Here is a 12,734-nt window from a genome sequence, read left to right as displayed (position 1 = left end):
TAACCACTAGAGATCCAGACGAAGTGAGCATCAAATCCCATGACACTACAAAAGCAGCATTGCATGCATTTTAGGAAAACAGATTCATTTTTTTCCTTGTCTCCAAGGCAAAAGTGGCCAGCTGAGTGATATTGTCCCATGAAATTAATCTAGCCTAGGGCTCCCACCTTGACTTTGCTCAGTATTGTTAGAGTACTTTCCCCATGTTATCATCAAAATCAACTGCATTGTCCAAAGTTCAGTTTTATGCAGGAACTCTGCATTGAATGAATGGGTGTGCATAAAAAAAATTTAAACAGCCCCACTTTAATTCAGGTGATACTTAAATATACCAAGTATGGTAATTCTGAGATACATGACTAGATAAGCACATACATGTGAAACCATTTCACTATAAATAAAGTTTACACACATTGTTTAACTACACTGTTCCCTTCTCAGTGACCCACTCTAACATATGCTCCTTGGTCTCCTTCAAGCTCCCTCCCAAATGACTCTAGGAGAAGGAAAAAGAAGAAATACATGGAAAGCGAGAACACTAAAGTGTTAGCATAGCAAGAGTAATTTTAAATAGTTGAAACTAAATTTTAAGTTAAAGTTTTCTTCCCTCTCTGATCTCTGGACAAAGAAGTATCAGCAAAAGCTTATTTCAGTCTGGGTATGGTCCACAGTCATTCACTTCAGAAAGAGTGCATTAGACATGCTTAAGGGAATTACATTGGCATTCAACAAGGATAAAGGGAAGGACATACACAGGGCAAAGTACACAATATTACACAATATAAAGAAGACCATGTATACTGATAGCTGTGGTTACATACCTCCCCTATACTTGGGTTCCAGCACAAGATTCGGTTGTCTTTGGCACTACTCAACAGCAGTTCAGGGTCAGCCTGGCACCAAGAAACAGAGAGAACTCCCCTAAAACAGATCGGAAAGAAATAAGTCATCTTTCCTGTACAGTTTGTTCTGCCATCCAGTCACTAAGAAAGCACCATACTCCAGCACCTTGGCTCAGAAATGCAAATTCTCATCTCTACCTTCAACCAGATTCATCTGGGAAAGAAAGCAGGTCCAGAAGAAAATCATAGTTCCCCTAAGTCCAGTCTCCCAGCTGTTTGCCTTGACACAGATGCAAGTCCTCACCTGGTGTGCCCTTCCAGCTGGCTAAGAGGAGAGGTAGCAAAGCGTAAGTCCCATATTTGGATCACTGGCAAATGGTCATCCTCAGAGGAAAGGACTAGCTGGGTTGCAACTTCTGGATGCCAGGCCATTCCTGAGCAATGCATCTAGGGACAAAAATAGCACAGGCTGAAAATTCAGCAATGCAAGTCGGCAACAGCACAAATGGGCCAAAGCCATGTCATTCTGTACTGAACTCGCCTAGAATGCTTGACATAAACCAAGTCTAGTAATGTCTTGCTCCAGGCAGCAAGCATTTCTACCGTCTCTTCACAGCAAAAAAAAACCCCACTAACCACATAGAAGTCAAAGTCCAAAGTTGAACCTGGGAAGAAAGCTGGGAGGCTTCTCATAAATGAGTTGTGAACATAGGAACTGAATGCAAGAGTGTATGAATTTTAAAAACAGTAAGGGGCCTTGTTTCCCCATTTCATTCAGGAAAGAAGAAAAAGAGGTGCTTTGGTGCTACACCTCCAAAAGAACTAGTTCCAACAGCTCCTAGAATAAAAAATAAAACCACTTGTCCTAAGAGTCTGTGCCACTGCTTTGTAGTCCCATGTGGCACGTTGTAAGCTAGTTAGAAATGCAGCCTTTTCTCCACTCACTCTGTTGCTGTGGTCACTGACTTTGATGATGGGCTCATTCTTCCTGAGGTCCCAGACCACAGCCTTGCCGCTGGGGTGAGCGGAGGACAGGATATGCTGCACCTGCCGATTCCAGGACACCACACTGATGTCTTCACGTGGCTGCCAAGACAGGAAAGGCCACACATCCATTACTCCCAAGCTGAGGGAACACTCATAGGAGTCTGTCAATAGTTTAACTGAGGGATTAGGGTTTTCAGGAAACATAGATTCCTGTCTTCAACTGGAAATACCAGCAGCACTAACGAGAAAGACTAGGGAAAGTCCTTTACTCAGAGTACAGTGGACAGTAAAATTCTATAGTGGAATGTCACCTGGAAAAGTTCCTCTGTTTGAGGAACAGGCATTGGATTCTGCATTGGCCAAATGTGTTATAAATCACTCCAGAGAGAACTGCAGCTATAAGCACATATACATGTTTCTACCCCAGCTTCTTAGATGAACTTAAATGGAAAGATGACCTTGTGCAACATGTCAGGAGTGCAGTGAGACGGAAAACAATGAAGTATTCATGACTAATTGCTGTTACTGTATCTACTGCAATGCAGGAGATAGGCAAGGAAATAAACAGGAAACTTACTGGAGGAAAAACCCGGCCTGCTTTTACTGAAGTTTACTATGATTTTTCTACTTTCAGGAGTTGATTGCCCTGAATAATATAATAAGCATCAGAAGATCAGAAACTTCTTCCTCTTCAAACTCAGGAAATATTATCTGGGAGCAATAGCCAAGATGCATTTAATGGCTCACTGGCTCTGCTAGGGATATGACTTTCATGAGATATGAAAAGCCTCAGCTGAAGCCTGAAATAAATTCATTCCTCAGAGAAGGTCCAATAAACCTTCTTAATCCATCACACATGCCCCAGCTGGATCACAAGATAAACTGGTCAGTTACTTGATTCAAATCCACAAAGAGCTTACCCATCCATGCAAAGTGCATCCTTCCAGAGCTTGCCAGTCTACCTCCCCTCCCTTTACAACACTTCTTCCATCCCCAAGAATGAAACCAATCAGTCTCTTCCGATTAATCTCTCTCCTGACAGACTTCAAAGTCATTCCCCTTTCACAGACTGACTGCCTAGGCTAGGATGTCTCCACACACATCTTTTTGTCTTCCCTACTGAGATACAAAACTGCACGAGTATTGCCCAGAGGAAAACTCATTTACCTGTGATTTAGTCCCTGGAGTCATAGGCACACTGAAATTATTCAAGTCCCAGATGAAAATTTCAGAATCATTGGCTCCAGAAGCCAAGAGATTATTCTGTAGGAAAAAAAAAGGAAATGCTCAGTTGAGATTCCTGCTCACAGATTTCTTAAAAATAAATGGAACCAAAAACCCCAAAATCTTCTACAGTGAGATGAGAGCTGTATTTCACAGCCACTGGCATGCATAAAGATACTAACTGGATTATTAACCAAGCACATCTCTGGCCTCCGTGCCATCCACTGTGGCATAGTACAGATACATTTAAAATTTGTCTGTTTTGTGCAGATGGCTGCTGTTAATCATGATGAAATTCTGCCATAGGCCTTGAAGCCACCGTCTCTGGCCAGCTGAGCCTTTGCCTGGCATCTAGGACATTTCTTCTGAGAAGATGCAAGTTTCTCGCAACCGACTGCAGACAATTTTCCGTTTGTCTTTGTGCTACCACAAGAAACATGTTCTGTTCACTCCTCATTTATGTTGCAGTTCTTTCAAACGTGATCAGAGCCCCACTGAATTAAACACCAACTGAACAAATAAAAAAATAAAAGTTTTAATTTTGAAAGGACAATGGTTTGACATGTAACAATATTACAAGACATGTTTTTATAGAGAGGTAAGTGATTTGAACAAGGTCACAGGAGAATTCTGTGAAAAGAACCCAAATCTGAGTCTCAAACCAGCCTTGTGTGTCAACTGCTGTGCCTCTTAAGTTAAAACTTGTCCATTCACTTTATGAATCTATGCACAAAGGAACGTATTTTCTAACATGGAGATTAACTTTCCTTTGGTAGCTTAACGTTACACACCTGGAAAGGGTTGAGGTCAAGGGCTCGAACAGGACCCGAGTGCTTCTCTGTCTGCGCAATGACGGGGTCGCCCTTGGAAGCCAGGACGCGGTGCACACTGTACATGGTCAGCACTCCGTTATCCCCGCCACCAAGGAGCACTCCAGAGGACTCTGCAGACCCATTTCCAAAGCTCCCCCAGATCAGCTTATGGAACCTAAAAAGAAGAAGAAAATAAAGCTGGCATAGGCCATGATGTTTGGTGGAAATCAAGACACCCCCTTCATTACCAAAACTCTTATCCCTGTTTCAACCTATCAAATATATCCAGCAGTCCACACTTTAAACAATCATCTCCCTTTTAAGAGGACTGTGGCTCTTGCATGCCAAAAAGGAAATAAGCTTCCTTCCAATGTCTTTTCAAGGCAATCTAAGAAGGCAGAGCTTGTGTCTATTTTTATGACTGTTTTGTTGCTTGTTTAAAACTTTCAGGACCTCACATGGGATTTGGTGGGCGAAATCCTCTAGCCTAGACTTTACCGAAAATTAATTAAGAGATCTATGTGCCTTCATTTCCAGAGCTGTTATCTGAAAAATATGTTTACACCCTTTAAAATCTGCTAGTTAGAAATCCAGTCTGTGTTTTACACTGGGGGCAGACAACACCTACAATGATAAGCCTAAGCCTAAGAAATCATCTTGTTTTAAAGAGCTGGAAAGTAGGTTTCACTCTCTCAGGGTGAAACTATAGTCTCTTCAGGGCAAATTGTTAGCCCCAGCAAATTCACTATACAAAATGTCTCTGACTGACTACCATACAAGTAATTTCAGATTTCTCTAATAGTCCACCTGCCCTACTTTTATACCCAGTATGATCTGTATCAACAAAAATGTTCCATTTTTGAAGAGAGGTCAATTGATTCAAAAGATCGCTTCATATGCTGTAAACATTATCTCCTCCTTTCCTTTCTTGCACCAGAAAACCCTTTTTGATACATCAGTATAAGCTTCCAGTACCTGTTTGAGGCAGGAAGTGCTCCTTTCTGCTTCATATCCAGGGAGAGATCCCTGAAATCAACCTCAAATATTTCCAAGGTGGCATTTGTACTGAAGGATGCATCCAGTTGTTGGGCAGATGTTCCTAGCAGAAGTACAAGAGCAACACAAGTGGGCATTTTTATCAAAAGCACAAGATACAAAAAGAGTAAGGCACTGAAAACCTATTCTTCATAGTCAACACAACCTCGATGTTGTAACAGTTCAAAAAGAGGACATGTCTGAACACCTCAGAAAAAAGAATCAACAATTATGACAAAGACTTTGAAAGAAAATAAAAGTTCTTCAGGAAATTCCGATCACCAAGGCTACTGTTACACAGTAACAGTAATGATAACTTTCTTTCTTGGGATAGGTGCAACTGATGCACCCTCCTCCAAGCAACTATGGCTTTTGATATTAAGTTCTTCTCTAAATTACAAAGGCACTGACATAATGAAATCCAGCTACAATTATGATCCTAAGTACTTGTGGATACTGCTCCTCAATCATGACACGTCTTAATCAGACCTTGTAAACCTACTCTACAGACTAAGTTCTTCAACTGTAACCAAATAAACATGCCTCAACAACCCACAGACAGTCACAAATTGGTAGCTTCCTTCTTTCTCCTTATTCTTATGGAATAAAAGCTCCAAGTTGATTTAACGTTGCCTGCTGGGGCACTGCCAGGCAAACCGTCCCCCAGTTACCACAGGGATGCTTACAGCATGGAAAGTGCCCAAAGGACTATTAAAAAGCAGTACAATTTATGAAACTACACAGCTTCTGATCTAAAGCAAACTGAAGCCAAGACCTTTGGCTCAATCAAAACCCTGGCCTTGTTCTCTGCAAACTTCACCAATGCAAATCCTTCCCAGACGCTGCAGCTCTTCACAAACTGACCCAGTGTGTGTCCCCTCCATGTCTTTCAGAACTGATTGCTCAAATCTCAGTCCCCCATAGGGTCACAAGTCCTGCCAGCAAATCTGTTCCAGCATGGGCTCCTCTCTGCATGGGGCCACAGGCCCTACCAAGAGCCTGCTCCAGTGTGGTCTTTCCACAGGGCCACAGCGGACTGTAGATGGGTATCTGTTCCACCATGGACCTCCATGGGCTGTGGAGGTGAGAACCTGCCTCACTAAGGTCTTCACCAGGGACTGCAGGGGAATCTCTGCTCTGGCACCTGAAACACCTCCAGCCCATCCTTCTGCATGGACCTTGGTGACTGCAGCATTGTTTCTCTCACATATTCTCACTCCTCTCTTGTGCTTCAGTTGCACATGGCATTTTTTCTCCCTGTTGTTAACTATGTTACCCCAGAGGCACTCCCACTGCCAGACTCGCCCTGGGACAGCAGTAGGTCTGTCTGGAAGGCAGCTGGCACCAGCGTCAGCAGACAGGGCAGGAGCTCCTGGCAGCTTCTTACAGAAGCCATCCCAGCTACCAAAGCCTTACAATGCAAACAGAACAAAACCACCAGAGCTGTCAGCTCCACACAGACAAACTCTGACAACTCAGTGAACAGGCTCACTTTCTGCTTCAGGAAATAAAATTACTGTAAGAATAGTGATTGATTGATTAATTAATAAAATTTAAGGTTTTGCAAAAGTACTGAAAATGGAATGTTAACCAAAACAGGCAACTTTACAGAGAAGAGATTTATGGTATTTGCTTGTCAAGCTACATGATTATGACTGAAGACAGACAAGTACAAGTGACCTTAAACGAACATTACTTGAATTAATTCCCCCCCCCACAGGCACAGGATGTGTGTAATGCAGAACATCAAGCAGTGTTGGAGTCTTAATTAGAAATCGAAAAAATCATGTATTCAACCTTTGAAAAATCACTCATGTTAAAAATGTCAAAGTTGGGCACAGAAGTAATTCTCTACCAGTCACTTTAAACATAAAAGCTGTAATGTTTTTAGTATATTGCTTTTAAGTTTTCCAGGGACTATCAAGGTGGAAACTGTCGAAAGCTAAAACCCATACAACTCTACATAAAATTTTTCTGTGATTCATACTCTAATAGTCACAAATTGTGAAGAACTTTACCTGTTGCTAGGTAAATAGGGTGGTTGTTTGCTGGACTCCATGCCTGCACAGCTGTTCGCTCAATTTCTTTCAGCTTCATTTTCTAGCTCTGAAAGAAATTTCACACAGAGTTTAGAACACAGAGACACAGTTGATGTGAAAATATTCACATCAGAAACATGATGAGAACACAATGCTCTCCAAAGAGTGAAGTTAACTGCAACTTCCTGCAGCAGCAAATACTGGAATTAATCAGGATATACAAGAATTCATTAAACCCCCCCCCCCCCAAATCCCACTGTCTGACCCCAGATTTTCTCTCATATACAGCTCTCTTTTTTATATGTCCCAACTACAGGAGAGTTTCAGAAAAAAAGCAGGGTATCTAAATTAACATACTCAAGTCTTCACTGCAGGCTGGTTTAAATCAGCTACAGAAATTAATTTAAAGAAATGTATTTTGATCTAGAACTAGTTGCTCTCTCCAAACAAGCTAATGTCAGTATATACATAAACAAAAAGGAAGCAGAAGGAATCTCAGGACAGGCTAAATTCCAAGCAGAAAAGTGACGTGGCAACAGAAAACAAAGTGCAATGCTATCATGTGCCAATTCAGTTAATGTACTTTGTTCTTGCTCCTCCAAAAAGCAAAATGAAAAAAAAAAATCATTTAACTTTCTCTTTGAGCCAGCAAATGGCAGAAGGTAAGAAGTAATCCACAAGTAAACTACTTGTGGTTTCAATCTCAGCACTGACAGCAACTCTTTATTTACTCAGGATAGATTGAGGGACACCTGTAAAATGGGAACCAAATTTCCCCACGTGTCTGGAGAGAGATTAGTTGGGCAACAATGCAGCAGGTTAATCGAAAATCAAACATCAACAGCAGGCAGGTGGAAGACTGCAAAACTGAATATAAAGACAATTGAATACAATGGAAATAATTATTGTTCTGAGTAGAATCCAATTCTTACTAAGAAGAAAGCACCCTGTGCTCCATTCCTGACCACAAACAGGCCTTCTAAGCATCATAAATGATGTGTGGACATTCACAGGCTAGTGGGGTCACTCTCATGAGCAGTGCCTAAACTTTTCAAGCTTGGCTGCACTGCAGACTTTTAAGTCTAGTTAAAGAGAACTGTATGCTTAGATGATATCATGCTGAATAAAGTAAAACTGTCAGCAGGCAGCACAGCAAACCCTCTGCATCTTGTCAGTTTGCTGTGATAAACCTCTCCTGGTTACTTGACACTGTTTGTGTAAACCACAACCTGCATCACATGGCCCTCTCTGTTCAGATGCAGGGCTTATAAGAAACTGTGGCCTCCCAGGGCCCACACTAGGGGGAAGTTTGGTCAGCATTACTTCTTGGGCTTGGACCTACCAGCTAAGAATTCTACACCTCTTTTTAGGGTTTCTTCTGCCTCATGAGTCAGAAAGTTAAGGATATCCTCCCTCTCTGCCATACACTTTAGGATATGCTGACTAGAATCTATTTAATGCTTTTTAGCATTAGTCTGCAGCAGTATCTCTCAAAGCTCACACTTCCAACTGCTATTCACACATTAAGCTTATTAAACACTTAGTTAAGGCCCAACAGAATTTGAACAGAAATCTTGTACAATTAAAAAAAGTGCAACTATTTCTTCATGGCCCTGATGAATAGAGGTGGAAAGGTCATCTCCTAATTACCATAACAAATCTCTAAAGCTTACTTTCCAATCTTCTGGTACACACTTTGTGGGGTACTCGTTAGGGGCCTACTATACTCCCTCTGTGGTGCATCTCTCAAGATGTTCCAGTACCTACTCATGCCTCCCAAACTACTGCAGAAACCCTGTCCAGGACTTCTCCCTTCACTGGCAGAGGCAAGTGAAAATACCTGCAGAACTTGGGTGAATCTTCTAGCAACAGTCTATTGCACAAGGCTCTAGCTGACTCCACCAGCACTGGGGACAGGATAGCTGGTATGCTCCTTACAAGTCTCTTTCTTGCCTCTTCTTCCTCCAGCTACAATCTATCAGTTGTAGGAGCTGGCTGTACACTCAGACCTCACTGCTGAGTTGAGAGGGCAACTTCCCTATGAACATTAATAGACAATGGCCAAGAGACCTCTTCCCTACAGGAAATTAACTGGTAAGGAATCAGCAAAGAATACGACTATCACAAAGTTGGTTGGGTAAATGGTACAAGTTCCCCCTCCTTACCTCTGTGCTGGACCGACTGCATGGCTGAAATAATTTACATTTAATATGCAGATAAAGATCAGCTGCAAAATTTGTGCAGAACAGTATTGATCAATTATTTGGCTTTTCTTGTCAATAGAGCGTTTTACATAATAAAGTCAATTACTGCATCATTAGTGTTCTCTTTTCAAAAACTCAAGTCAGGACAGAATGTGAAGGTAAAGTGTCTTGGTCATGGTAACCCACCCAAACGGAGGAAAGCAAACAACACTCCATTTAGACTGGCTCAATGTCAACAGAACAACTGCGAAAGTGCTGGATCATAGGTACTGAAGAGGTTCACTGTGTCCCTGGCCCTAAAGGCAAACCAGCAATGGTTCCAACGGAGAAGGTTCATTGAGAAGGCCCACAGAGGATGCATAAGAAGCTATAAGATCACTGTCTCTTAGGAATGTCTGAGCCATTCAGCTCCACTGCAGCTGAGGATCTGAGTTTGAAAGGGGGAAAAAAAGCCTGATTTGAGTCTTACTTTTAGAGAAGTGGTCCTTCTACACACTATGCATATCTGTATCCAGGAGAAGACTCATAATCCTTAAAGAAGGAAAAAACCCTTTAGCAAACTCTTCAGGCTGTCTGAGAAAAATTTTCAAGTACTGAACTCTTCCAGAGCAGAATTTTTAGGGAGAGGTTGCCACCTGCTGTCACCTCTCAAAATAGCATCTAAGACTTCCAAGAAAGCTCATGCTTTTCTCAGGACTTCTAATTAATTAATCATGACAATTCCTCACCCTTCTTCTACACACATCCATTCGACTGCAGATCTAATATATTAATGAATCTCAGCCCCAAAGGGAGTGGACAGAAGCAGCAATTCCCTACAGCTTTCCTCAGACATGGCTGCCTGCAGAGACCTTAGAGGGTAATAAAGCAAAACCTGACAGGTTAGAGCACACGAGAAATAGAGAGCATGCAGCTGAACAGTGAAAAATCCCAAATTACATTAGACCATGCAATCAATGCTGTCAGAGACAAAAATTTCTCACCTTTGCTAACCTGAAACACTTATGGCTTTACAGTACACTATAATAAGACCATGGTTGTTGTTGTATGAACTAATTGACTCTCAGCGCTGTCATAATAATTACCCCTGATATCACTCTAGCGAGGCCTTCTCTCTCTTGCACCACCCAAATACTGTCAATCAGAAATCTCCTCCCACTGAATTTCCCAATCCTCCTCCTGCCACTGGACACCTAACCATTCTTCTCTGCTCCTACTGATAACTGGACTTCCAGCACTGCGCACAAAGGACCTGATAGGCTGATCTCCCCACATTTAGCTAAAAAGTGAAACTTGGGCAGAACAAGATTTGTCCAAGGTCATCCGGGTGACAAGTAGACATCCTAAGAGCTGAAAAACATCCCCCAGCCATGACACAATGGTTAAGACACAAACTGTCCCTAATGTTCCCAAATCCCAGCATTGATTTCAAATCTCGGTACTGCCCCTTCCCTTAGCACTGTTCTGACATGACATGCTCCTTCCGCAGCTCCCCAACTCCACACAGCCAGGCTGTTCTCCTATGTGCTTATTATAAACCCCGATTACAGAAGGCAGAGACACGCTCAGCTAATCTCGGCTAATCACTGGTGTGTGCAAGGTGGGGTTGTTGCAGGGCAGGGCTCAGCACATTCCTCCATGACAGCTCCAGTGGTATATAAAGAAACTTCTTGTGCTCTGCGCAGTTTCAGAAGCTGTTGCCCATTGCACAGCGCTGCTCAGATGGCAGCGCACTCACGTCTCAAGTGTGCTTGTCTGCACAACAGCATTACCCCGTGGGATGGTGCTGGGTGCAAGGGGCTAGGAGGAAAGCATTGACCTCGGACACCGGGTGTCAGACACAGGCTCCGGGCTACGCCAGAGGCCTCTCCGCGGCCCAGGTCACACAGCTGATATCCCTGGCCGCTCCTCGCCCGCCGCCAGCCGGCCGGCGGAGGAGAGACGGGAGAGAGGAGCCGAGGCTCCCGGGGCAAGGACGGGGCCACCTGGGAGCGGAGTCTCGACAGAGGGCAGGGCAGCACAGCAGCTCTGGGCTGGGGAGCCAGGGGCGCGGCAGGGCAGGGTGAGCCCCGGCTCGATGTCCGAGGGTCGCGGGGCGGGGCCTGGCCTGGCCTGGCCGAGCCGGGCCGGGTCGGGGGCGGGCGGCCCTTACCGGCTGGCTGCCGTACCTCCCGCGCCGCTCGCTCCCGCAGCCCGGCGCTCCGACGGTGGCCGCGGGGAGCCCAGAGCGCCCGCCCCGCCCCGCCGCGCCTGCGCAGGGCCGGCCCCGGAACCCGGCCCACTGCCCCGCAGCAGCGGCCGCTGCCCGGTCCGGCGCGCCCGGGCTCCTTCGCCCACTGTAGGATACCTGAATCGGCTCCGTCCATCGGTACCGGATGGTGCACGCCGGAGGCCAAGGACACCACTGCTGGAGCCGGGCTCTGCTGCGGCTGCCATACAGCCCTCAGAAATTTGCCTTAGCTATACAGGCAATGCATCCTGAGGGTGTGCAGAAAGGAAAGGAATATATGTTTCTAAAAGTATTTTAATTGCTGGGAAACAATATGCAGAAGGACCCAGGCCTTCTTCTCTTACATCTCTCCTGCTTTTAGAAAAGAATTGCCTATATTACAAACTCAGTTTTTTAGGATTTCTGAGCCATATCTGCCCAACCCATTATGCCATCCCTGTGGATGAAAACCATAATTAAGCTACTGTTTAGAATAAACTGGGATTGGAAGTCCCCAAAGCAGGCAGCAGCAAACAGCACCTGGAACGCTGCACAATGAGCTGGATGGGCCTAGCCCTGCCTCAATGCAACTGCTACATTATCACACACACCAAAGCTCCTATTACTGCTCTGATCACCTTCATTTTACATGAAGACTCTTACAATTCTCATAACATTTTATACAGTAGTGTCATGTAAGTGCTGTGGAATTGCAATTCTTGACTCAAGTATCCCTAAGGAGTGTTTTGCTCTGCAAAACAGAATTCAGTTTAAAGGTCCCCATAGCTCATAAAAAACACTTAAAAACCCTTCTGAGATAAAACATCATTGACTATAATTTAAAAGCAAGCATTTCTGTAATGAGAAGGTGACAGCTAACAAAAGCTATGAGGAATGTTGATAGTTTTATTTGCACCTAAATATTTATAACTCCTTTGGAGGTGCTGAACAATCTCCTAGCATTCAATCCCATAATTTCCTTTAACATATATCCTTATAAAAACCCCTACACAAAAACCAAGCTAACAGTCTCTTTAGAATTTGGGGTTTAAAATCTGTACAGAGGGAAAAACCATGAATCACTGCTTTATATACCTGCTTCTCTTAAAGCCTAAGACTACAAGTTGTGACAGGGTGCTGAGAGCAGAGCACAGCATGCAGTTTATAGGAAGCACCTAGAATGGCCCAAGCCTTCAGCCTTCTGTGATCACCCACTCCTGCAACAAAACAATAAGGTTAAGGCATAGCACAGCAGAGTCGAGAGAAGATTCACTGTAAATTAGTACTAAAGGTACTGTCTCCTCCAGCAACAAGATGAAAAAGCCCTTATGTTGGAGTGGAGCTGGACAAATTTAGGAGCTTAATTGTATGTATAACTTTCC

The 12,734-nt window shown here is 43.8% G+C and overlaps 1 protein-coding gene across 1 annotated transcript in view; it reads right to left on the bottom strand.

Annotated features, from left to right (window-relative positions):
• Positions 1-11,409, bottom strand: part of SEC31B (SEC31 homolog B, COPII coat complex component) — a 35,463-nt gene extending 24,054 nt beyond the window's left edge. Inside the window, exons 1-8 of the mRNA XM_030241046.2 lie at positions 11,296-11,409; positions 6,919-7,006; positions 4,841-4,964; positions 3,845-4,040; positions 2,997-3,092; positions 1,788-1,928; positions 1,147-1,289; positions 822-921 (exon numbers count right to left, since the gene is read on the bottom strand). Coding sequence (XP_030096906.1) covers positions 822-921; positions 1,147-1,289; positions 1,788-1,928; positions 2,997-3,092; positions 3,845-4,040; positions 4,841-4,964; positions 6,919-6,997 — 879 coding nt within the window. The 5' untranslated portion in view covers positions 6,998-7,006; positions 11,296-11,409. The remainder of the gene's footprint in view (positions 1-821; positions 922-1,146; positions 1,290-1,787; positions 1,929-2,996; positions 3,093-3,844; positions 4,041-4,840; positions 4,965-6,918; positions 7,007-11,295) is intronic.
• Positions 11,410-12,734: the final 1,325 nt, after the last annotated feature.

The sequence above is a fragment of the Serinus canaria genome, chromosome 6 (assembly GCF_022539315.1).
Source record: "Serinus canaria isolate serCan28SL12 chromosome 6, serCan2020, whole genome shotgun sequence".
Classification (NCBI taxonomy): Eukaryota; Metazoa; Chordata; class Aves; order Passeriformes; family Fringillidae; genus Serinus; species Serinus canaria.
The sequence above is the reverse complement of the archived record's forward strand: the minus strand, read 5'-3'. Positions and strand labels throughout refer to the sequence as shown.